Genomic DNA, 24,298 nt, shown 5'->3' on the forward strand with positions numbered 1-24,298 from the left:
GCTCTGAACACAGAGAGCATCTCACTGTTGCTGTTGTTGGCAACTGTCTCCAGGAAGTGTCTCCCTTCTTCTAGGCACTGCTCAGTTTTTCTGTTCTGCGTAAACAGCCTCTTTTATTCATTGTCTGGGCTGGGAGAAGGGAGGAGGAGGTGGGGAGGTGCTGTGGGGACATGAGGAGAGAGGTGAAGTCAGTATTCAGGAATGTGCCTGGGCAAGCCTCGCGTTGACAGAGCCCGGATGACTGGGAGGGAATCCTTGGCAGAGGGAAGCCGGGGAACCCCGTTCAACACCTCCATCTCTTTTCCTCGCTGTATCCCCCACCCTCGTGTCTGTCTCGTCCTTTCAGTCAGCCCGTCTTTGTCTCATGCAGTCGGGTCACAGCCAGCCTGTCTGCCATAAAAACATTATACAACCGGGGAGGCACAGTTATGGGGAAAGAGGCTTATGTCACACTGGTGGAGCATGGAAAACAGCAGAACCCACTTCTCCACATTTCTGCTGCTGCTGGCAGAGTGCACTCAGAAAACCCTTCAGATGGCAGGTTAGAAAAGCTATTCACAGTGACTCATCAGCTATTAATACACAGTCTGAGGAGGGTGTTTTGTGGAGCGGAGAGAGCTGACCACAGTGTGAGGGTCAACCCCCGCAAGATGGTTGTTTTCTAATACAGAAATGCTAACAGATCAGCTGCATGTTTGACCTTATCAAACCTTATCAAGTGGACATTGAAGTGGTGGCCTGTGTGTAGTTTTATTAAAGTAAATAAAGGAGCCTTTTCATCTAATTTGGCATGCTCCCCGGTTGCTTTTAGCATCTCTTCTCCACCTAAAAACACAGTTTATTTCTCTCTGCGCCAGCGAGTGGAAGGAGTGCCGAGGCCTCGTGTCACGGCCTCTTTCCAGTTCCTCTCTACACATTAGACACACGTGTTGCACAGTGTGGTCAGAGCATGCAGAGAAACACGGGGTTTCCACTGCTTAAAGGAGAATGCTGCTATTATTGAGAGCTGCAGCCCACTGCCTTCTAAGTATAGCTGCTTTTCCACAGTCATTCTGTAATGAGGGCTGTAATTCAAGCTTTTACTTATTTTATATGCAGAAAAAGCTTCACTTAAAAGGAGTGGATTAAAGAATAATATTTTTTTGATTCCCTTAGTCGGTAAGAAAACACGCACACTCTCCTGGAAAGAATTCATAACTAATCCCGCCGAAGCAAACGCGTCCAGTGATGCATCCTCAGGTCGTTTGCTACGTCCGACCTGTTCAGTCGTAACTTTGCACTGGACCCGATATGGGCCCGACAAACACGGCGACTATGCTTTTGTCTCATTGTGGTGACACTGATCAACAGTGCTTGTCAATTGGAGCATTTTTAGAACATGACTGATGTGTTTTCTACTCTTGCCGCTGACTCATGTACGTGGGGGGATGTCGGAATGCCAAAAAACAAACAATTTCTCCTTTGAAATGTTGATTAAGCCTGAAAATGACAAGAAAATGTTACAGAACGGAGCAACGTGCTGAAATCTTGGTGATTGTTTTTGTGGGATATTAGCTCGTGGATGAACAAAAGGGTTTGGTGCAGTAAACAGAATGTGCACCAGTGCTGAGAGCAACCCGTTGCCTTGATAAACTAACACAGATTACCTTTATTATAAAGCTAATCTTATTTCTGAACTGAAGTGGCTCATTGGATAGATTCGTTATAATTGCAATCACTCTGTCTAATCTAACTTACACTAGCATCGTGAGCTTTGCTGCCGCGCTCAGAAACAGCATGGAAGCTGCAGGGATTCATGAGGTTGGACGTTTATAACAAAGTTAGTTAAAAAATTTAGTTTAGTTTTGAGCAAAAAAAGTGTCTCCCATATACGACTGTCAGCTTACTGAATAACCTGTTTGCAATCAGCAGTGACTTGATAATGAGGTCAGTCAGAGGTCGCCCGGGCCTTCAGAAATATCTGATTAACAGGCGGTGGGTATGGGTTTCCAAAAGAATATCAACTGAAGTTTTATAACTTGGCTTTTCAGTCTTAGTGAAGAAACGCTCGTCATGAAACATCTGTGAGGTGGCGAGACTGAGTCTGGTTAGCCGTTACATCACCACGAGCAGTCAAAGGTGATTGGTGGTCTGTGGTTCGCTGTGCAAAACATCCCGAGCTGCACTTCCATGAGTGGCTGATCCTAGAATTGGACTTGCAGGTCATCACAACAGTAGACGTGTGATTGCGTCCTGTAGTCCTCGGCTTGGAAAAACAACGGCGTCGCTGTCCTGCCTCACTGCGCGGAGCGTTTAATCATCGTAACCAAGCGGAACAATTCAACAGAGCAATTTGTGCGTGTCCGTGCATCTTAAAGTCACACTGAGGTAATCAAACGTATTAACTGCTCTCTTCTTGTTTTTCTCCTCCGCCTCGGCCCTGCCGATTCGACTCTTCTACGACCTGCACCGCGTGACATCCACAGAGCTCCCAGCTGAAGAAGGTAAATATTGATTTTTGCACTGAGCTGTGATCCTCCTCTCTGTGCTTAATGAAGTATCCTGAGCCGGGATCTTTTCTTTCTTTCTTGTTGTTGACTGAGGGGTAATCTTGGCAGTGTCCACTATAGCAGCTACCCACCCATGGACACACAACACTGTAGATACAGCATTGGTCTTGTTTTATCAGTATTAGAGAGCTAATGTCAACACGTCTTTCCAGGACACACGTCTTTACAGCGAGAGCCTTCAACGTTAAATCAAGTGTGATGCATCGAGGTGTGCAATGTGTACTTAAACATTTCAGGCAAGTCCCTGTGGGAGCTGGTGGTGGAGCAGTTTGAAGACCTCTTGGTGAGGATCCTGCTGCTGGCTGCCTGCGTCTCCTTTGTAAGTATGACCCTGCTAATTAAAATGTGTCAGTCTCCATTTTCAGATGTACCGCTCGGGGATCTGAGACCCTAACTGTCCAGGAAGTCGCCACCTAATAGACTGCACTGTTATTCCCCTGTTAGGATTCTGGTTACCCAGTTTGTGTGGAAACGTGTCTGTCGCAGGCTTTTCCACCCAGTGCTGATATGCGTTCAGTGCAGTCTCCTTGCTTGTGCCAAACTGGAAACAAAACTCTCAATCAAAGCTCCCGTTCCCTCAGACTGTGACCCCGGTTGCAGTTTGAGGGAGGTGAAGGTCAGAGAGGGGTGGAGTGGTGCAATCCTCACTGCATAATAACTTTTTCCATCTATTACAGCACAGCACTGGTGACTTGGGATGGAATTGCTCTAGCTGTTTCTGAAAGTAGGAAAACGGCACAAAAACCGACCCAATCTATCTTTTACTGTTTCTTCTGTTAGTGACAAACGCGGAGTGCAGGCGTGGGCTTTGGTGCCATGACTTTGAAGCATGGCTTAAATTTCCTCATGCAAATCAGGCTTTCCTTACTTTTACCAGATTGTTTATAGTGGAACCTGCTCCACTGCTACACTACCCGAACACTTTACAGTGTCACCGTTGCCTGGAGTGGTGTCAGCTCAGAAACTCAAGTTTCCTTGTGACCTGATTCAACTTGAAATCCAAAGTCATCCAGCCCAGAGAGTTGACTTTATTAGAACTCTTATTTCACAGCTATTTTGCTGTTTTGTTGCTGTTTTGAATGTTTCCACTACAACCAGGGTGTGGCTGATTCTCAGTGGACTGAACTTGAGCCCTAATCTCGGACTTATTTGTCTGCTAATTTCAATATATTCAAATTGACAGTATTAGATTCCCTGGTTCCTTTCCATGACGCACCAGTGGGAAACTGGGCAAGTTGGGACATTTTATAAAATATGCTATTAATGTACAGCAAATAAATGAGGAACTGAATTCACAAACAGTTAGTTATGCACCAGCTTACAGTTACAGACTGTGCAAAAGCCTCATTTCTTTAGACTGTGCTTGGAGAATGGGTGCAGCAGTTTATTGAACTGTGCAAACAGGCATGGAACAGCTGGAAAGTCAATATTTGGTGTGTGCGTCTTTATTCTTGAACAGCCTGAACTCTTGAAGTGTTCTTGTACTTTTCTCTGGGTCTCTTGAAGGCTCTTCTTTGGATCTCGGCTGCTTTTTCTTCTTTTCTCTGTCAAGATGAAAACTGAAAACTGCATCTGGATCCAACACCACTGCTGCCCCAAACCCTGACGCAGCCTCCACCATGTAGATATCGACTCCCTGTCGGACGATTGACATTGACGATGATTTCAGCCCAAAAAATGTAAACTTGGATCCGTGGCTCCATCAGACGTTGCCACTGATTCTCAGCTCAGTTCCTGTGTGACGTGGCATACCTCAGCCTTTTCCCCTTCCTTATAAAATGCTTCGTGACATCCACCCTTCCACTGATGCTGTTCCCGATGAGGCTTCAGTGAACAGTAGGTGGATCAACTGAAGATGCATTTTTCCTGTTTATCCATTTCTCAAGGACGTGACTTTCACATACTGTTCATCTGATGGATGTTAGGCAGAGAGATGTAGCCTGATATTAGGATACATCAAATGTGCGATAACGATGTTTCTGTGGAAGTTAAGAAAGTATTGTTTGATGCTTGCACACATCAGCATTTGTAAGTGGAAGTGAGCGAAGGTCATTTCCATCTTTCTTTTCCAGTGAGCTTCATTGTGTCAGTGATGACACGCTTCCTGTTTTGCAGTGTGTGTGTATTGAAATGAGGTGGCAGCAGCACCACGGTAGTGTAATAGTAGTGACTCAGCATTATGTCACAGTGCCCGTCAGCACAAAGGCAGCTGGGGGCACATTTAAAGTAAAAGCAGCAGATATCTGTTAAAGTAACTGAACCCTGTGACTCCTCAGGAGCTGCGCAGTACTGTCACACAACAAAGCTGAAAATGTTTTCTCCGTCTGGGCTGAGCTTTTTAACCAGCTGCCCGAAGCCCTGCTTTTCCACTATGCAACCACTTCAGTGCTTTCCATCCACCGTTTGCTCTTCCTGTCATGTGGAGAGCGATGTGTGGGTCACGCATCACCAGGTTCCACACGGCTCCCGCGGCTCTCAGACACGCCCGGGCTCGTCTTGGAACATAAACGCATCCTGTTGATGATATCGCAATAATATAGTGATATGACATTTTTCTGTCGTGGACGGTACGGCACAGCCCTCCCTGCCACCTCTTCTTTTGTCTTGCACTCACCCGGCACACTGCACAGCATGCCGAGGAAATTACTTTATTCCTGACTGGACTGAAAATGAGCGGAAAGGCAGACAAAGGAAACTATGAACGACCCTCAGACAAAGTCTGGCTCATTGGAAGCACAATATAAAGAAAGGAGGTGACGCGCAGAAGGCCACACTACACGACGTTCCATGAGTTCTCCTTTCTGATCAATATGATTTATGAATAAGGCTTTTCTGAAACTCTGTGGCATGTCGCTGTGTGTGTGGGATCTGAGGAACGCGAGCTGTATGCTGATGTTGGTGATGGAGCATGAGTTTCCAAACCCATCAGTGAAACTGAGCTTAATTTTGTCTCAGACTGCCAAATGCATGCAGTGAAATTTCCACCAGAATCCCTCAATAAGTTCAAAAAGCCAAAGAAATCTCCAGCTTTTGAACTCCTGCTCGCCGTGAAGGTGGGCGTTGGTACTCGGTCCGCTCTCTGAACGCGTCCTGGTTTTTTGAGCCATCCATACTCGGAGGACTGACATTGGTGCCCTCCACTCTCCGCTCAGACAGGAGGGAGATTTACCGTCCCACACGATGGGGAATGATGAGCTATCGACCGAGCTCAGGCTGCCGTGACGTATACGCTGGCTCTTAATACTCTGCAGAGAAAATTGTCCTCTGTCTTTGATAAGTCCCATCAGATAATCGAAAAATAGATCCACTTTACCCACTGCTGTCTGTGCTGCTCTCTGCTGCAGTCATTTTAGTTTCTACTCTCACCAGTGATAAAATAATGTGAAAACTATTCTCTGTTCCTCTGGGGTATCTTATTGTGTTATTATTTTATAATGAACCATAAAGGCACGATGTAGTCTAGAAACAAACTGGACATACAGTGCATGTGTAAAGACAGCTTTAGGCAAAAACCTACAGCTCAGCTGTTGGGTGACTGTGCTTTTGCCACAATAAACTATATCTGGTAAAAAACGATCACAAATATCAGAGTGCAGGGATGTTTTTCATGCTTAAGCTGCCTGACGCACACAGACGTGTCTTTAAAGACTAATAGATACTGAGTGGTACTAAATGATAAGTTTAGTTTTTTCAAAGTTTCTACAAAGTTAAATATGTGTTTATTAGTGGATAATTGTTTCCCGTGACCACTGATGTGAAGGGCAGCCTGTTTAAGAGTCTTTATCATTTTATAGTTTCAGCTGTTTGAATAATAATAATGAAAATTTCACAGTTTGAGACAAAGATATAAACCATGTTCTAAGTCTGCATTCATCAGGGAGCTGTGGACTGGACGTCGTGTGATGTTGGTAGGCATTTGTAAAATGTCACACAGGTAAATGAGCAAACTATGTTTTCATAAACACAGTTCAGTCGCAGATATGCTGTGAATACAACACTAGGTTAAAAAAACACAGCTTTGACTTCATCCAGTTTGTTCTTTGTAATCCTAATCATTGAAATTACTCAGTGATCTCATAATTTATTGAGTTTTTATCACCCTTGCTTGTCATACATCATAATTATGCTCTGGGCAAGGCAGCTACATGTTTTTGCCATTACTCGGTGTGCACAACTTACCCTTCATTTGATGTAATCTTGGACTTGCAAAACCTGCAGAGTGAAGTGAAGAGCACAGTCTTCTGAGAAATGCACACGAGAGTAATTACAATCGTGAATCCACACAGATATTGTTTAAAAAAGTAAAGAAGACAGCTTTTTCTGCCGGGTGTGAGAAATATTAGCTTTTCCCGTGATTTCATTGCACTGTGCTGTACCTCGCTGTTGCAGTCATTTGCAGCTTCTAACTGCAGAGAAACAGGCTTGAACCCTCGGGCCATTTCCCAGCCTCTCTGCTTTCAGTGCCTCGGTTGTTAATAGTACAGGCGGTGAGCAGCCCTCTCCTTTCCTGACTTCAGATACACTGGAGGTCAGAATATTACTGCAGTCACATAAAATAAAAATACAGAGGAAATATCCTTACTTTTAGTATCATTAACTTTCATAAAAGGTTTTATGGAAGTGAGTTTGATGTGGCTTTGATGGGCGTGTTTATCGAGTCTACAAGATTTTCAACTGCTTTCAAAAAAGTATCGTAGTCATGCCTTCAATGATTTTCCTAAATACTGCCTCTGGCATCTGCCCTTCATACATCATAGTAATGAAAAAGACTCAAACACTGAAATTATTAAAAACCAAACTAAAGCTAAACTGAAACAAGAAAATCCACTCTGGAAACTAACGGATGCTAAGTCCATATGAAATGACATAAAAATACCAGTGGCTGAGTTACCACAAACTTAAGTGTCCACGTCGCAGACCTGCCTGCCCGGCGAGGTCCTTTATTGGCTGAGGGGTCAAAACTCATCATTTACACGTCAGACTGGCTCTGTAGCTGTGTACGTATTAGCCAAAATGAATGTTCAAACTGTTAATAAAAAGGATTGCCATGGCACAAAATAATTGAAGGATTGAAACAATTTGTAGTTCAAATAACTGGATAAAGTGAGCTAGTTGATAGCTGGTTAAAGTAATAAACCAGTAGAAGATGATTAACTAGCTAAACTTTTAAGGTAAATAGCTAAATGTGAAACTCAAAGTAGCGGATAAATATTTTGAGTGGTGGTTTGGTCTATTTCAAAGACATGAGATTGAATTTCCAAGTTAGGAATCTCGTGTGAATGTAAACTTGCAGTGAGCGTGAGTTTATCTTGTAGGACTGTCTAAGGAACCTGAAACCAAAAGATGCTAAAGGCTACACAAGCTAACCTTTAAGTGATGACGTGATGAATCCTGCTTCCGGGCCCAAACTACTCTGCATTTATTAAGTCTGTTGTGTGTTTAACATGTTTTAATGCTTTGTATCTTGTTCTATTTAATCTCAACAAGCCTCTAAAAACAGTCAGTGATCACTGTCGGCCTCTCTCGGTTTTTATTACCGCTATTCATTTTAAAGCTCAGTTTTTAAATCCTTACGATGTAACTGCAGCCCATGCAGCAGTATATTAATGACTAACCTCGTATTGTGGATGGATTATCTCAGTTGTTCTCCTGACTGAAGTTTGGTGCGTTTACAGCATCCTGCCATGCGATTGCATTTGTCTCTAACCATCAGGAACCTTCACGTTAACTTTTATCCAGTGGAAAAAAAGTTAGCATTCATCCTCCAGCTTCACTGTGTTTATGCTAACATAGCTGTGTTGCTAGCGATCACGCAGCACATCATTTTAAACCAGCTAGCCCAACTTCAGTAACCCTACAAACGTCACTGCTGTTTAGTTTTCTGTCTTCATTTATGTTGGAAGTGATAGCAGAGCTGTACGTTTGAATTTGTTTCAGAAGTCTCTCTGTCAAAACATGCTATATTATGTTTAGATGGAAGCTAGCGAGCTAACTTCCTGCTAACTTCTAACTTAAATGTAATAAATTCTGTTTTCATGGATGCCTGGATGTTAAACTTAATTGTTACACCTGGTAAAGCAGCAACACTGATGATTTTATTAAAGATGAAAGAATTTAGACAGTTTTTAACTCTCAGTGATGCCGCAGTGATCGCTTGACTTATGGACCTGCAGCAGATTTTGGACCCGGAAACGGCTAATGACGTCAGACTTAAAGACAGGATAGCACAGGCCCACTCAAACAGTGACAGCTGCTTTGTTCAAATACTGCTTCGTTTTATTTGTCCTGATTTTATGATTTTGTCGCACCGAGCTTCTTCTGAAAATGTACGCGAGCTAACATAGGTTTTAAAGAGTGCTAGTTTATTATGTTGGCTAAGCTAATTTGTACTGTATGTTCGTATAGGTGTTAGCTCTGTTTGAAGAAGGAGAGGAGACAACCACCGCCTTCGTAGAGCCGATTGTTATTCTTCTTATCCTCATCGCCAATGCTGTTATTGGGGTCTGGCAGGTGAGATGTGTTCTTCGTCCTGTGTCTCTTTTCAGAGTGTTCATTCGATTTGGTCTTCACACACACAGGCTAACAAAGGCTAGTAGTAGTTGATAAACATGCAGCTGTTGCAGAATTCACACACGTGTGTGTGTATGTGTGTGTGTGTATATATATATATGTATATATGTATATATGTATATATATATAGATAGATAGATAGATATAGAGATAGAGAGATAGATATAGAGATAGAGAGATAGATATAGAGATAGAGAGATAGATATAGATATATTAGTACTAATCAAACTGACACCATAGTGACACGTGTTAGCATCCATATAGCACACTGCAGAGGGATCAGGCTGTTCATCAACATAAACAAACCACAGAGCCCATGCAAAACACCAACACATTAGGAGATATCATCTTTGCAATGAGCAGAGTTTGCTCACTGAACATCACGTCAAATCAAAAGGACATCAAATTGTTCTTGCAATTAACTTTTTTCTTTTCTTTTCCGTATCTCACAGGAACGGAATGCCGAGAATGCCATTGAGGCTCTGAAGGAGTACGAACCTGAGATGGGAAAGGTGTATCGCATGAACCGCAAGGCGGTCCAGAGGATCAAAGCCAGAGACATCGTCCCAGGAGATATAGTGGAGGTGGCAGGTTAGCTGCGGCTGCACCGGGCCGAACTCTTACTGTCACTCACTCGGGCTAATTTATGCTTGGCTTGTCTCACCTAGCTGCTTTTATGCTGTCCTTAACACATTCGCACACACAGACGCACACTCGCACAACCTTTGTGAGCGTGGAAACACTCAATGCAGATTACATAAGAGTCTTTTCTCTGGATGTGGAGGTGCCAGGGCTGCTGTCCAGTGTCTGTTTGTGTGTGCATGTGTTTGGTTCTTTGCAAGTGGCTGTGGTCACTCCTTATATTTAAGGCCCAGTTGAATTTTCCACAACTTTCCGCTTCCCCTTTGCTTTCCATGCTCTCAGTCTCACCACCTGGAGGCTGCCTGATGTTTGTCAGCTCCTCGCTTACACACAATATTCCCCTGCTGTAAACTCGCCCATGTGTGGGCAGCCTCTGATTAAAAATAGCCGCATTGTCGCTCTGGCTCCCAAACATCTGTGAATGCCAGAGCTGAACTGCAAACGCAGGATGGAGGAGACCGCTTTGCCACCGACGTGGCCGTTTTGGGTCGGAGGGGGGTGGTGGTGGTAATCCTGAGCTTTGCGTGACTGGCGATTTATCTCAGGCGGCTCGGAGCAATGTGTGGGAAAGGAGGGAGCTGGCAGCCTTCATTCAGAAGCGCAGAGAGATTATACGTGCTGTGCTGGTGGCAGCGAAGCCTCGGATTTCAACGCGAGGTTGTAAAACTGAGGCGAAATCAATCATCCGTTTGCTTAACTGTCACCCACAGCCACACTACAGTTCACATTCTCTTTAAACAAATGTTCTCTTTCTTTTCCATGTCTTATTTACCGGTTGCACTTATTTAGCGTGCTGTTTTTGTAACTCATAGCAGTTGCTTGGAATTTGGGCTTGTTGCAGCCAGCGTCCTCGCAGCCAGACGCAGGCAAGCCCACACAGGTAGCAAGGACCGCAATGACTCCGCTTAGCTCCCGCCTACCGCCACTACCATCACCGTCACTGTCAACACCAACAGTGTCGCCATGACAACCCCCCCGCTCAGTTCCACTCATCTCCACGGTGCTCAAGTTCACAAGAGCTTGAGGTTTTAACGACACCTGTTGATGACAGCGTGAAGCAGGGAGAGATGTGACTCCCATCTGCTGTTTGAATAAAGCCTCTGATATTATTGCTGAGTGTCAGCAGCTCCCATAAAGGAGGGGGGGGGCACGCTGCGACTCAGAGGAGCTTGCTTTGTTGTTGTTGTTTGTTTTAATCTTCCGTGTTATCTGTACTATTTTTAGGCTGACTGTTTAGTAACTGCAAACAAACACGGTGGACAAAAACGTTTTTCTTTAATTGTCGGTGGGTCAAATAAAATCAAATGTGCTCTGACGAACTCTGATGTTCTGGTGAGTGAAGGCGCCTACAGTGAGGGCGGCGCCTGTGAGTGTTTCATTACAGATGTGCCCCAAAGCACGTCAGCTGATTGGATAAGCAGACGGACGCGTACATAAAGTGTCTGATCTAAACACATAGAAGTTTATAGGGAAAATTCAAATATATGTTTAAGAACCATATAAGGTTTAAAATGTTCACGGGTTACAGTAACTTGTCTCAAGTATCAAATACATTTCCAGAGCACTGGTTAACTGGGTGTAACTAGTGGTTTGTTAAACATACACATTCATACATTCAGTGCTTTGTTTTTTTTTTTGACATAATGTTGTTGCTAGGCAGCTGAGGTAGGCAGGGCAGCACGCTCTCTTTAGAAAGGATGCTTGTTGGGGATCGCTCCAAAGGAAGCATGTCGGGATATTTCATCCCGTTCTCCAGTGAGTTTTCTCAGGCTTTCCTGGACTTTGTATCAGCCAGCGGTTATTCCATGCTAGCTTAATGCGAGGGGCTGAAGTAAACTGTATGAAGGTATTGGAAAAAGACGCTGTAGACCACAAGTGCCTTTGAGGAGAGAAAAGAGCATAAATGTATTTACTCAGGTTTCCACTGCCGGTGCCCGCCTGCCCTCTTGCTCCCTGCTGCCAGTGCCAGCCACGGTTACAGCACATTTGTGATTTGCGCCTCCACTGGAACTTTCCTCTTTCTTTGACTTAACTGCCGCGGTCAGGTTGTCAGGAACTCCAGGATTTACAGACAACCCGAAGAAAAGGAAACCTGCAACCAGCCATTCCCAGTAACAAGTCACGGTTATCCTGCATGTCACCAGGATGTTATGCAAGAACACCGCCTCAGAGCTGCATGTGTTGGATTCAGATTTATTAAGACGGCTAACGATAAAAGCCAGACAAATATCAGATTTTTATAATGTATAAAAGCCGTATTAGGATTTACATTTCTAGCACATGGAAAGTGTCTGTGGGAGGCTGTGGCAGTGAGGGGAGCAGGAGTCTGTGGGTGGGCGTTTGAAAAGTCTCTCTTTTCCTGCCCTCGGCCACCTGTAGCCCCCAGCCATCTCCCACACAAACACAACAACACACACGCTCTCCCACTCGCGTTCTCTCTGAGCCGTGTCGGAGGTGGAGAAAGGTACCTCCGTCCCATCGAGATGAAGGCCATCACCTCAGGTGTCAGAGCGCTGAACAAATGTCATGAAGAGATGATGGAAAAAAGCTCCAGAATTGCGAGACCACTCTCACGTGTAAGCGTGCTCGTACAACAGCAGTGCCGCTGCCTGGCGAGGAAAAGCAGGAGTTTTGGTGCCGTTACGTTGAGAAGTCGTGATAGCTGAGCACTCTGAGCTGGCATTAATGAGTCACTTATTACACAAAGTAATGAGCAGCTCCTTCTCTTCTTCTCTCCTGCTGGAAGGAAACAACTGAAGAATATTACATCTGTCTAGAGTATTTGGAGCAGCTTCCCACTCCTGTGCGCTGACATCATTGTCACTGACTGCATCAGACGATCCATTAATCACAAGTCTGCCCTGTTATTATGAAAATATTTCCGTTAAATGTTCATTGTCAGGCCCTGACACAGAGGAAGTAATAACCATTTTGTTTTGGCTATGAATTATGAGTTTAATATGCAGGCTTAATAAGCAGACTCGAGACCGTTGGCGATGGAATTAATTTGAGCCTTTAACGCAGGGTTCAGGTGTGGTTTGTGTTAGAGGAACAGAGAGGACACAGAAGGAAATAATCAATCATTTTACGCGACTCCATCAAGGTTGTATCGAGCTGTTGTTTACCTGCAGCCCGAGCCTGGACTGAACCCACCGATGCTTCAGGATTTATTGTTTCAGCACGGACGTTAAATAGGGATGTAACTGAGTGCCCATCTGCAAAACACCGAAATGAGCAGAACTTGTTACCTGTTGTCTCTTTAACTGGTAAATGAATGGCTTCTCATGTGGTGCTTCTGCACTCTGAGCACTCAGTGCTTTATGCAACGTGCTCATTCAGCACTTTTTTTCTACATAAGTGCTTCCTGTCTAACATTCGAACACTTCCCAGCTCCTCGGGAGCATCTTGGCCATCTTTCCACTAAGATGCTAATATTTGTCCTGCAGACCGGATCCAACCACCAACCTTCTGATTAGCAGATGACGCGCTCTACCTCCTGAGCTGCAGCTGCCCCTACACCCTTTACTGACGTGTGTGTGTATTTGTACAGTACTAATACTGCATCGATTATAGTCGTCTGAGGATTAAGGCTCTTTTGTGATGGGAGCAGAATGTGAATCATTTTCAGGAGAACACGAGCAGATCAAGGTTTTCAAATAGTTAGAGAAATGATCATTGAGCTGTCTACAGGTGCTCTTTCACACGCTGTCATACAGGCGCGTTTTTAACCCCTAACTGCTTTCTATAAACCGGTCACACACATTAACAGTGGATCGGTCGTCGCCTGATTAGCAGGTGACCCGCTCTGAGCTGCAGCCACCCCTAACTCCAGTTACCTGTAACTCCTGATGGAGTGATGTAAAGGTGCTAACACAGGAAGTCTAAATGTAGCCCAACAGAGCTGCTTGCTTTTGTACATTTGATTTTAAATCTCTTAATATTTTTCTTTTAGTTGGTGACAAGGTGCCTGCTGACATCAGAGTGACCTCGATAAAGTCCACCACCCTGCGCGTGGACCAGTCCATTCTCACAGGTATTTATTACATCTCACCAGAAGCTCCTCTCCATGGCTTCCCAGTAACTGGTTGCAACCAAGATTTCCGTTGATGTTTTTCTCCTCACTGTGTTTGCTTTGAAGCACGGTCTGATAATCACCTGCTACACCTCCAACCGTCTCGATTTGTTTTCTGTAGGAGAGTCTGTGTCTGTCATCAAACACACCGACCCTGTTCCTGACCCTCGAGCCGTCAACCAGGACAAAAAGAACATGTTGTTTTCTGTAAGAACCCCCGACTCGTGCTTATCTTCAGCTTTCAAATCAAAAACTCATGTTGTCACAGACAAAGCTACATTAGTCCTTACATTTGGTCACGTAGTCAAAAGCAGTAATGGCAGCTATCACATTCTTTCACTTGTCTCGTGGCCAAACTCGTAGTAATCGGCCATGTTGCTGTTTGTGAGCTGGTGACGGAGTTTGTCTGTTTTCTCCCAGATGACGGCGGATTTGTGCTGACTTCCCTGTGCGTATGTCTCTGTCCTTCTCTCAGGGCACAAACATTGCTGCCGGTCGTGCCATAGGTGTCGTCGTTGCTACGGGTGTCTCGACAGAGATCGGGAAGATCCGTAATCAGATGGCGTCGACGGAGCAAGAGAAGACACCGCTGCAGCAGAAGCTGGACGAGTTTGGCCAGCAGCTCTCAAAGGTCATCTCCCTGATCTGCGTGGCTGTGTGGGTCATCAACATCGGCCACTTCGGAGACCCGGTCCACGGGGGCTCCTGGGTTCGAGGGGCCATCTATTACTTTAAAATTGCCGTGGCCCTGGCAGTGGCCGCCATCCCCGAGGGCCTGCCGGCCGTCATCACCACCTGCCTGGCCCTCGGCACGCGTCGCATGGCCAAGAAGAACGCCATCGTCCGGAGCCTGCCGTCTGTGGAGACCCTGGGCTGTACCTCCGTTATCTGCTCTGACAAGACGGGCACCCTCACCACCAACCAGATGTCTGTGTGCAGAGTAAGTGACAAACAGTCCTCCTGTGCTTCAGGCTTCCCAGGTTTACGCCGAGCATGCTGTCGAATACTGCGGAAGGAAATGAAAATCTTCTGTGACGATATTGCTTCTGACTGAGATTTCTTCAACTCAGCCAAAGTAGAGTAATTAATTCCACCTTCTATCATAGTGCCCGGCACTTCTGGGTCTTCCCTCTCAAAAAAAATGTTTTCCAGGTGAATACTTTGGGATTGTTGCTGCCAGTCTGTGCAATCCTGATCTTTTTGTCTCTCTTTCCCCCCTCTGAGGTTTTCTTTTCATGCACGTGGAGCTTAAAGAATGCTGAGAAATCCCTGTGGTGCCGTAATGTTTGCCTCCGTTTGGCAGATTCGAGATAGCAGCTGGCAGGAGCAGCACAGGCTGGCATGACCTAGCAGCACCAGCGCGGGCTGTTAGCGGTTAGCAGTGACGGGTTCCAGAACGTCACCTGAACAAACACAAGGCCCTGAACCTTTCTCTAGCTTTCAGTATACGTGATAAACACTGAAAGATTTTATCCACTGTTCACAATTCACAAGTGCTCGTATGGTGCACAGCCTCACCCTTCCCTTTGTCTGTTAGCGTGTGCGTGTGTGTGTCGCTTGCTAACCGACTTTGCTGTAAGCGCAGAGTAAATACCAGCACTGCTGTTTGACTTGGCTCCTGGTTCGAGCTCTGCACACATGCACACCCTAATCTCAGTTAACACCTCTTGTCCTCACGATCTCCCATCTCACCACAATGATGACCTCGTTAGTCGAGCAGGGCAGCATCAAAACCCTGTTTAGACGAGATATTGTTGGCCACTTATTGGTTTCCCAAAGAGGAATTGATTGTATTGATCAAAAATTATGCTCTAATTAACCAGTTCCTTTTATATATCTTGGGAAAAAAGCTTAATGGTGTCCTAAGAATAATGCAACAGGCAAATAAGAGCAAAAATTAAGGGAACCCACAGATACTGGTGGATAGTCAGGTTGGACCCACGGAGGTCCACGTCGGGACAAGAAGAGCTTGGCTCTTTATGTTAGATGGAGATGCTATCGATCAACAAGATGAAATGCTGCTCTATAAATATCCCAACAGGATGACTTCCTATAGGCAGGAAATGAAAAAGCAACAGTAGCTGCTGTATAATCGGCGTCTCTGTGAATTCCTTTCGACCTCAAAATGGCTTCAGAGCCGACTCTCTGTTCTTGTCGTACGAACGCTCGCCCCTCCTTTCTCCACGAGTCGACGTGGAGCGTCTGAGTGATTAATGCGTAGCTGCAGGGAGTTCCCTCTGGCAGCAGGGACATGGAGGAGTGATCTCACCACAACCCTGAAATGCTCTCAGGCAGGCAGACGTTGGTAAATATTGACCTTCTGCTTCCACCTATACTCCCCGGCTTGCTGCTCTCAGCTCTCTGCTGTGAGATAAGGAGCATACACGTTTGCGTTGTTGCAAAGATGAATCAAGCTTCCGCTTTGCAGGTTTTTTTTTTTTTTTTTTCTTGCACCACTTGTTTCCTGGTGATAGGTCCGCTTCATATTTAGCTTCACTTTCCCCCTTCGTGGTGCTTGTATGCTGAACCAAGACTGCCTCTGTCTGTTTTTTTAATGCTTTCTGTGCGTCACCATTTATACTCTGTTTGCTCAGGCGTATCCATCTGTGCTTATTCCTGTACTGGTCTGCAGCCAGTGGCCCTGATAATGCCATGTGTCTCCCTGGCCTCGGGGGTATCCCCATATCAGCAGGATTTCCAGGGATTCCCCTCTGCATCCTGACGTTATACCTCTGTTTTCCCTCCTCTCTCACACTCTGACCGGCACGCACTAAAAAGCCTTTCACAAATGCACATCAACAGCTGCTCACCATTCATCCCCATGCAAGCTCAGAGGAAATGAGTATGGAAAAAAACGTTTGATAGTGGTGGATCTCACTGTGCCGTGTTTCCTTGGAGACCACAGCGGATCAGATCGTGAGTGAAAACTGACCACGGATGAAAGAGCAACCTCATCTTATTCCTTCGCCTCTGCTTTGTGAAAGTTATTGTGTCGCTCTGTGCTCATTGTTGATTTATTACAGAAGAAAGGAACAAAGTCTGACGGCTGACCTTTGTGAAATAAAGAAGTGAACAGAAGGTCGGCGCTGTTTAAAGGGCATTACCTCCCAAAATGAAATGGAAAATCTTGGAATAACAAGTCCCACTTTTTAAACAACAGTGTTGTATAAACCCGGCTAAAGGTTTTAGCCACTGTAACAGGACAGCTCTGTTATTTGTAATACAACTGTTGGCTCAGGTTACAGAGTGGCCAGATGAATAGGTCCTTCACAGTCACTGCAAAAATGCAGCAGGGCAAAGCAAAAAGGTTCCCTTTACAAACTGTAGTTGGAAGTTTGCAGCCTGCTGTCTGCAGCTTTTAAACCCAGCAACCCTCGTCCTGGTTCCCTCTGATGAGCTTTGTTGCATTTGTGATTGAAACTGTCATAAAAAGGGTTAGGCATTCATTTTTAATGGTTAGGGTGAGGGGCTAGGGAAACCAATATGTCAATGAAGGTCCTCACTAAGATAGCTGAACGGGCGTGTGTGTGTGTTGCTAAAACATCACCGCTTTCTTAAACATCACTGCTAAATGAAGAAAATTTCAAGAGTGTCGACTGGATACAAGGAAAATAAATTAAAAAATATATAAAAATGACAGTTTTGCTCACTGGTTCGAGCTGATCTGACTGAGAAACCGACGCTGCATGCTCCATCACATGATAAAGGTAACAGCCACCCTGCACACAGTCACAGTCACTGAGTGGAGACAAAAAGGAAGCTTTTAATGCTGATATCTGAATCCAAAGTGACAAAGTCCAAAAGTAAACATGAGTCCAGGACAAGTCTTTCCCAGACTGGCTTTTAAAGAGGAGCTGCCCCCTGCTGGCCAGGAGTTTAAAAGAAGGTTAAAGGCAGCTTTGACCAGGGTTACTTTCAGAGCCAAAGAGCTGCATGTAAAGTCTGTGGGCCACTGAGTAAATGTACCACTCTGCTGTCATGGAGAGTTTTTATGTGAATAATAGCTTAAAAACTGCATTTTCTGCAAACAACGGCGGTCTCCTCTCAGGTGAAGTCTGCCGCTGATCAAGAGCTCCTTTGACACTAATCGGTGGGTTTAAGTCAGCGACTCGTACACGCTCGCAGTTACAGGAGAATCGAGAGGCAAGAAAAGGACTTTGTTCAGTCTCAAACTAAGTCGAGCTGGGCATGTTGTCCATGCATGTCTTATCTTTAGAAGTTTTCACAGAATATTGTTAAACGACTTGAGGTCAATGAAAGTCTGTTTGCCTAATGTCTGTCCCATTGAAATGAGCAGCGTGGACACAGTCACTGGAATATGGGCGATGGCGTATCCTGGCCCCTGTTCTCCCTTCTGTTTTTACTGATGCATTAGCATTAGCAGTACATCGTGAACTGCGCCTCCTGGGGGAAGTCTTGTCAACAAAGCAGTCAACAAGTCCTTGAAGTGCTCTGGGAATGCAGCTCTGTCTCCTGCTTTCACTTGACTTCTTTTCCATCAGTTCACTACAGCGTGTTTCGTAACCGGGACCGATGAAGCCAACTGCAACTCCCGTGTTGCTTGCATGTGTAGAGAAACAAAGAAATTGGAGAAAGGAGTGCCCGTACGGTGCAGACGCCGGTATGCAGTAGGGGCTGATGTTTCTGGATCACAGCAACACTTGATAAACAGAACTCCTCGTTTGTGTTTTAGCCTTGAAGACTTCCTGTTTACAGCAAGTATTTACTTTTTACTGCTTTAATATGTTCAGTACGTTTCTGCTTTGCCTTGATGGTGGCTAATTTTAGCCTAATGTACTTTGTAAATGCCATTACTAAGTTACTTCACCAGCACACTTCTCTGTTCTGGCTGCTTTCACACTATAGTCTAATATTTACAGTTATATCCCAGTCGTTAGCAGCCAGCTGCTAATCAAGTGCACTGGATTAGTTGATCAGCAGCTGTGCATCTATAAAAGAAGAAGCTCTGGCAGTTTGCCGGCATGAACCATTTAGGTGTGTGTTAACACAATGCAAACTTCCCAGGAGTTGACGTCCCAGCAAATTCCCAGACCCCACAGTTCTCACTGAAAAAAGCCCAAGAGCTACAGACTCTGCAGGCCTCAGCATGTTAAAGGTTACAACAGTGCAGTCAGAAAAGAGCCTGAACAAGTACGGCTTGGTTGGAAGGGTTTGGAAGCCGGCTCGCTGTAGAAGGAACACGACCGTGCGTCTGATCAAACCGCGAGGCTCCTGGAACAACGTCTGCACATATGAGACCAAAGAGTCTGAACAACCAAACGCAGCATATCAGCACAAACGGCTCAGCAACTGTGCTTGAGATAAGAAACAAATCTGCAACAGAAAAGGAAACGAATCAAAGCGCTGCAATGGTCCACGTCAGGTATGTAATCGGTTCCCAGGTTGCCTCCAATGCATTCATCTCAAACTTCAGTATGAGTCAGGGATCACCTGAGCCACAGCCGACCAATTACAGTTCAGCTACATTTCTTGATTGTGATGCAACTGAAAGGGGCAAAAAGCAGGAGTGTGACTGCTTTGTGCTTTCAGTGTTTTTTTTGTTATTCACATTAAGTCACGTGTTCGTTATTATTAAGCTGTTTGACTTAGTTCACTCAGTTCTTACAGTAATCGCCAGCCGGTTTCTCTTGGTCCACAGGACCTCGTCAGTGGGTGGATCCAATTAGCTACTGAAAATATGAAATTATTTTTTTTTTTTTTTACTGCTCCAAAATCTCACACAATTTGAGCGGTCATTATCTTTTACAGCAGTGGACAGCTGCGAAACGAGGAGCAGCCACAGTTGTAACTGGCTAAAGGTCCCACCTCTGTTTGCTTTGGTCTTTTTCTCTCTCCAGATGTTCATCCTAGACAAGGTGGAGGACTCCAGCTGCACCCTGCACGAGTTCTCTATAACTGGTTCTACGTATGCCCCTGAGGGACAAATGTGAGTACCACCATTCTGGATTTATTACTTGTTCTGCCTCTGTGCTTTAATAACTCATTACATGGAAAATGTTTGCTGTTAAGCCTTCCAGATTTTTCATTTTTTTTACCAGCAGATTCTACACTGAATGAAAAACAAGTTAAAGCGTCTCTCTCTCCTTTCCCAGCTCCTCCTTTCTTCTTAACCAGATAAAACATAAATGCAATAAATCGATGTGCTCTGAGATTTGATGCACCGTCAGTTTGCAGGAATAGTTTGAGTAGCTTTGCTTCAGTTGGTGCAGCATAAAAACAGCGAGCAGTCCCAGTTGGTTGTGTTACAGCACATGTGGCTTTAATTATATATGCCCCATAAGTCTCAGTTGTACTTTACTCCCAGTAAGCACCTTAATGATCGACTATTGTTAATGCAAACTTGGACAAACTGAATTTTTGACCCTTTTTGACGTTGCCTGTGACACTTTTGAAATCTCAGAGATGTAAACTGTGCAGCAGTGAAGGCAGGTGGCCTCTGAGCACAAGCGTTCAGCAGACAGGGGCAGGGTGTTGCGGTTCATTGTGTATATACATGCTGTTTGTTTTGCCGTTTGCTGACTACATCGCTGTGACTCTGGATGAACCTACGGTTTCATAACAGCAGAGTGTGGGTTACTGTGTGGGAGCTTCGCTAGCAACGGTTGCAGTCTCTACTGGGAAGAGATCCATGGTTGTCATGCAGTGAGCACACACACACTCAGATACACTCCTTACTGCCGTCCGAGCACGGTTTCTCCATCAGCTGTGGAACGTGAACCCCATTCATGGGTATTCGTGAGATTGCCGTGTGTGCAGTGAAGCGAAGTGTGACGTTTTATGTGTGTGTGTTGTTCTTTCAGACTCAAAGACAACAAGCCTGTCCAGTGTGGAGACTATGATGGACTTGTGGAGTTGGCAACCGTGTGCTCGATGTGCAATGATTCTTCACTGGACTATAACGAGGTCATTAGCACACACTTTGAACACTTTTAAGCTCCAAACAGATCCATCAGTCTAACTTTCTACGTAGAATTACACGAATGATATTTTCCATAATTATTAGCCCTTAATCACACTCACTGCTTTTTTTTCTTTTTGTCCAACTGAGCTAATTTTACTCTGGTATGATCTCTTTTCTCTGGTTTGAATTGCTTTTCTCACCTATTTGTCATCACCATGGTATCATGGTAACCATGCTGAGGATAGAGGCCAGGCATGCAGCACTTCTAAACTCCATCGTATCTGCGTCTGTTCTCATAAATGGCTGTTTCTCTGCTAATTTTGTACACTTTGGATAAAGAGTCTGATTGAGCCAAACCAGGAGAGAGACAGGAGAGTTGCAGAGGAGCCGATGCTGGAGGGGAGTGAGGTGTTTAATTCCCGTCTACGGCCAGTCGCACAAGCAAATGATGTGCGATGTGCCGTTACTGCTTCATCTCGACTGCCGGCTTACTGCTGGCGAGGACAAGCCACTTTGCATGCATGACTCAAACGCAATGGTGGAGGTCGTGGCGAATGACTTGCAGATATCCTTTCAGCATGTTTGTCCAGTCAGTCTTGAGCTATTTTGACTCCATGGAAACGAACATGAAGCCAAACAAGTGTCTGCTTCTAAAATAGTTACAAATATTAAACATTTAATGCTTGTAATAAACACAAGTGTACCAAATGTTGAACACTCCAACTTTTTCAGTTTCATTCAGTGCTCTTTTATTCATATCCTAACAACAGCAGTCACCATAAGGTAAAGGCCCTACAATAATACAGAAAACCCAACAATCATATGACCCCCTATGAGCAAGTACTTGGTGACAGTGGGAAGGAAAAACTCCCTTTTAACAGGAAGGAACCTCCAGCAGAACCAGGCTCAGGGAGGGGCGGGGCGGGGCCAACTCCCGTGACCAGTCAGGGGTTCGGAGAGGGAGACGGGACAAAAACCAGTCCAAGGAAGAGCTGATCAATGTGTTTTGATAAATTTCTTCTCTCTCGCAGGCCAAAGGGGTTTATGAGAAGGTGGGCGAGGCCACAGAAACAGCTCTCACCACCTTGGTCGAGAAGATGAATGTCTTCAAGACGGATCTGTCTGGACTCACCAAGGTGGAGCGTGCCGGTGCCTGCAACTCAGTAAGTTGCCACTGCTGCATGATCCTAGTGTGCATTTAAAGTACTGCTGCATACATGAAGCTAACACGGTGGTTTAATAGTCAGCTGTGTGAAGTCTTGCTGACTTGAGATGAAACAAGTAAAAAGAGGTGAGCTAACCAGACCTCAGCAGGTTTCTCTTCATTTCTGCTTAAAGCTGTTTAAGCTTGACTTCCTACTCAAACTGTAGACCTGATATCAAACTCACAAGCAGTGCGGCTCCTTCCTGCCTCTGTGCAGCTGTTGGCGTGCTCTTATGAACATGTCTGACACGATACAAACTTCATAGGCTTCTTACGGCTCAGTCCATATGCAGTAGGTGATCCAATTAGATTCTGGAGCAGACGTTTGCATGAATTTCCATATTGATGAGGGGACGTGGGTTTGCCAAAAACCTCACACTTTAAGTTAGTCAGTTTTAGGCTGACTCCAGATGTGCAGCATCCAACACTCGGAAAATGTAAAATCTGATTAGTTTTTAGGGACCGTCCTGTTTTATAGTAATAAAGAACAAATATTACCCTTCAAGTAGTATTGACACCACTTTACTTTTTTCAAGGCAGTCAACCCAATTTTTTTCAATTAATTATGTATTCATGTAGAGCTGGGCGATAGAACGATAACGATATGTATCGCGATATAACTTTTACTCGATAGAGAAATTAAGCTATCGCGATAGACCTCGCCGCTCTTGTCCTCTTAAAAAAAAAAAAAAAAAAAAAAAAGGTCAGCCAATCCAAACTAAGTAGCGCAGAGCCGAACCAATCACAGCCGCAGCGTCACGTCGCGTGACTTGTTACGTACAGCACAAGTGCCAAGCCGCACGTGTGTTTGTTTGGGAAGCAGCCAGCAGGTAATGGAGGAAATGAGTGTGCCGACTAGAAAAATCAACCGAGCGTGACCGAAGAGAAAACAGATGATGGTTCCAACGCCGGAGAGATTGTCGAACGGAAGAGCCAGAGAAGCTCCGTAGTGTGAAGGTATTTCTGCTATTTCAAGTCTGACAAAAACAGAGCAGCGTGCACTGTAAATTGTGCCGAAAGCAAGTCTGGAAATACAATAAACTGGTGCATGCGTCACACTGTGCGCCACGTTATTGTTTCGGTGAAATGAATTTCTACAATACTGTTAATTCTACTCTCTGCAGTGTTTAAATGCTTACATATACACACAGTTACTGTCCCTCCACACATACGACTCGGTTCTGCTTCTATGCCCCAGCTTTGTTTACTTTTTCCCACCGAGGCTTCTAGACTTCTGATTGGCCAACATTTCTGCACGGTTAGGAATCTAGCGCCACCTGCTGCTTTGGCATGTTCATAGCAGCGTTTTCCTTCATTTCTGCCTTTATGTGTGGACGGGATTATTTTTTTAAAACGAAAACGGAAAATCTCCGTTTTCAAAAACACCCGTGTACGTGTGGACGTAGCCTCAGTCTCTGACTGGAAGCGCTAATTCGTCATTCGGCTTTTGTCAGACTAAAGTAACTGTTAAAACTGTTTGAAAAGCTCAGCTATACAACAAGGAGAGATTGAGAATTTCCTTTTAGTTCTCAGTTTATTTGATATTGACAAAAGTTAGTCAGTTTTGTCTGTTCTTCTGTAAAACAAACTAAGATTTATTTTTAGAATTAATATTTTGTTTCTAAGTGGAATTGACAATTTAGTCTGTTTCGTTTGTTCTATTTTGAAACTTAAACGCTTTAGCGGCTGCCTTTTGTGTAGTTTGCAATATTTGCCTTTATTTATCTGAAAAAGTCTCATGTTCCTTAAGTACATCTACCCTGTTGAACTTATTATGGGAAATAAATATTTAAATAAAAACAAGCTGCTGATTATTTCACATTTTACTTGTGAGCAACGGCACATTTAAATCTTACAAATATAGTTATTTGGCTTATATCGTGATAGATATCGTTATCGCCTGAAATGAAAAAAACATATCGTGATATGAAAAAATCTCATATCGCCCAGCTCTATATTCATGTATTGGAGTGCCCAGTGTGAGTCAGACAGGTGAGCAAATCAGTGGACTGGTCTTTAACCTCTAAGACCCGAACTCTTCACAGCATTTTTAATTTATCTTTGATATTTGGGCTGATTTGACCTGATGAATCTAAAAACAAACAATTACAGGAATTTTTTTTTTTTTTGCCCAATTTTTGTTTCTAAGAAAAATGAGAGCCACAAATGAGGGTATTTGTTTAAAATTTCAGTAGAACAGTAGCAGTATAACGTCCTCGTAAGTGGATACCAGGCCCTTGTAGAGCAAAATTGAGTATTTGGGTCTAAATGACCAAGAATGTGATGTCCACATATGTGGACGCAGGTCCTAGGAGGTTAAATGTCCAGTCAAAGATTTG

At 44.6% G+C, this 24,298-nt stretch overlaps 1 protein-coding gene across 2 annotated transcripts in view; it reads left to right on the forward strand.

The window, feature by feature from the left end:
* Nucleotides 1-24,298, forward strand: part of atp2a3 (ATPase sarcoplasmic/endoplasmic reticulum Ca2+ transporting 3) — a 44,678-nt gene that overhangs the window by 8,826 nt on the left and 11,554 nt on the right. For both annotated transcript variants that reach the window (XM_014408384.3, XM_014408383.3), the window contains exons 2-11: nt 2,466-2,483; nt 2,786-2,868; nt 8,955-9,059; nt 9,572-9,710; nt 13,714-13,794; nt 13,955-14,040; nt 14,309-14,773; nt 19,692-19,780; nt 20,655-20,757; nt 21,787-21,918. In XM_014408384.3, coding sequence (XP_014263870.1) covers nt 2,466-2,483; nt 2,786-2,868; nt 8,955-9,059; nt 9,572-9,710; nt 13,714-13,794; nt 13,955-14,040; nt 14,309-14,773; nt 19,692-19,780; nt 20,655-20,757; nt 21,787-21,918 — 1,301 coding nt within the window. The remainder of the gene's footprint in view (nt 1-2,465; nt 2,484-2,785; nt 2,869-8,954; nt 9,060-9,571; nt 9,711-13,713; nt 13,795-13,954; nt 14,041-14,308; nt 14,774-19,691; nt 19,781-20,654; nt 20,758-21,786; nt 21,919-24,298) is intronic.

The sequence above is a fragment of the Maylandia zebra genome, linkage group LG10, assembly GCF_041146795.1.
Source record: "Maylandia zebra isolate NMK-2024a linkage group LG10, Mzebra_GT3a, whole genome shotgun sequence".
In the NCBI taxonomy this organism is placed as follows: Eukaryota; Metazoa; Chordata; class Actinopteri; order Cichliformes; family Cichlidae; genus Maylandia; species Maylandia zebra.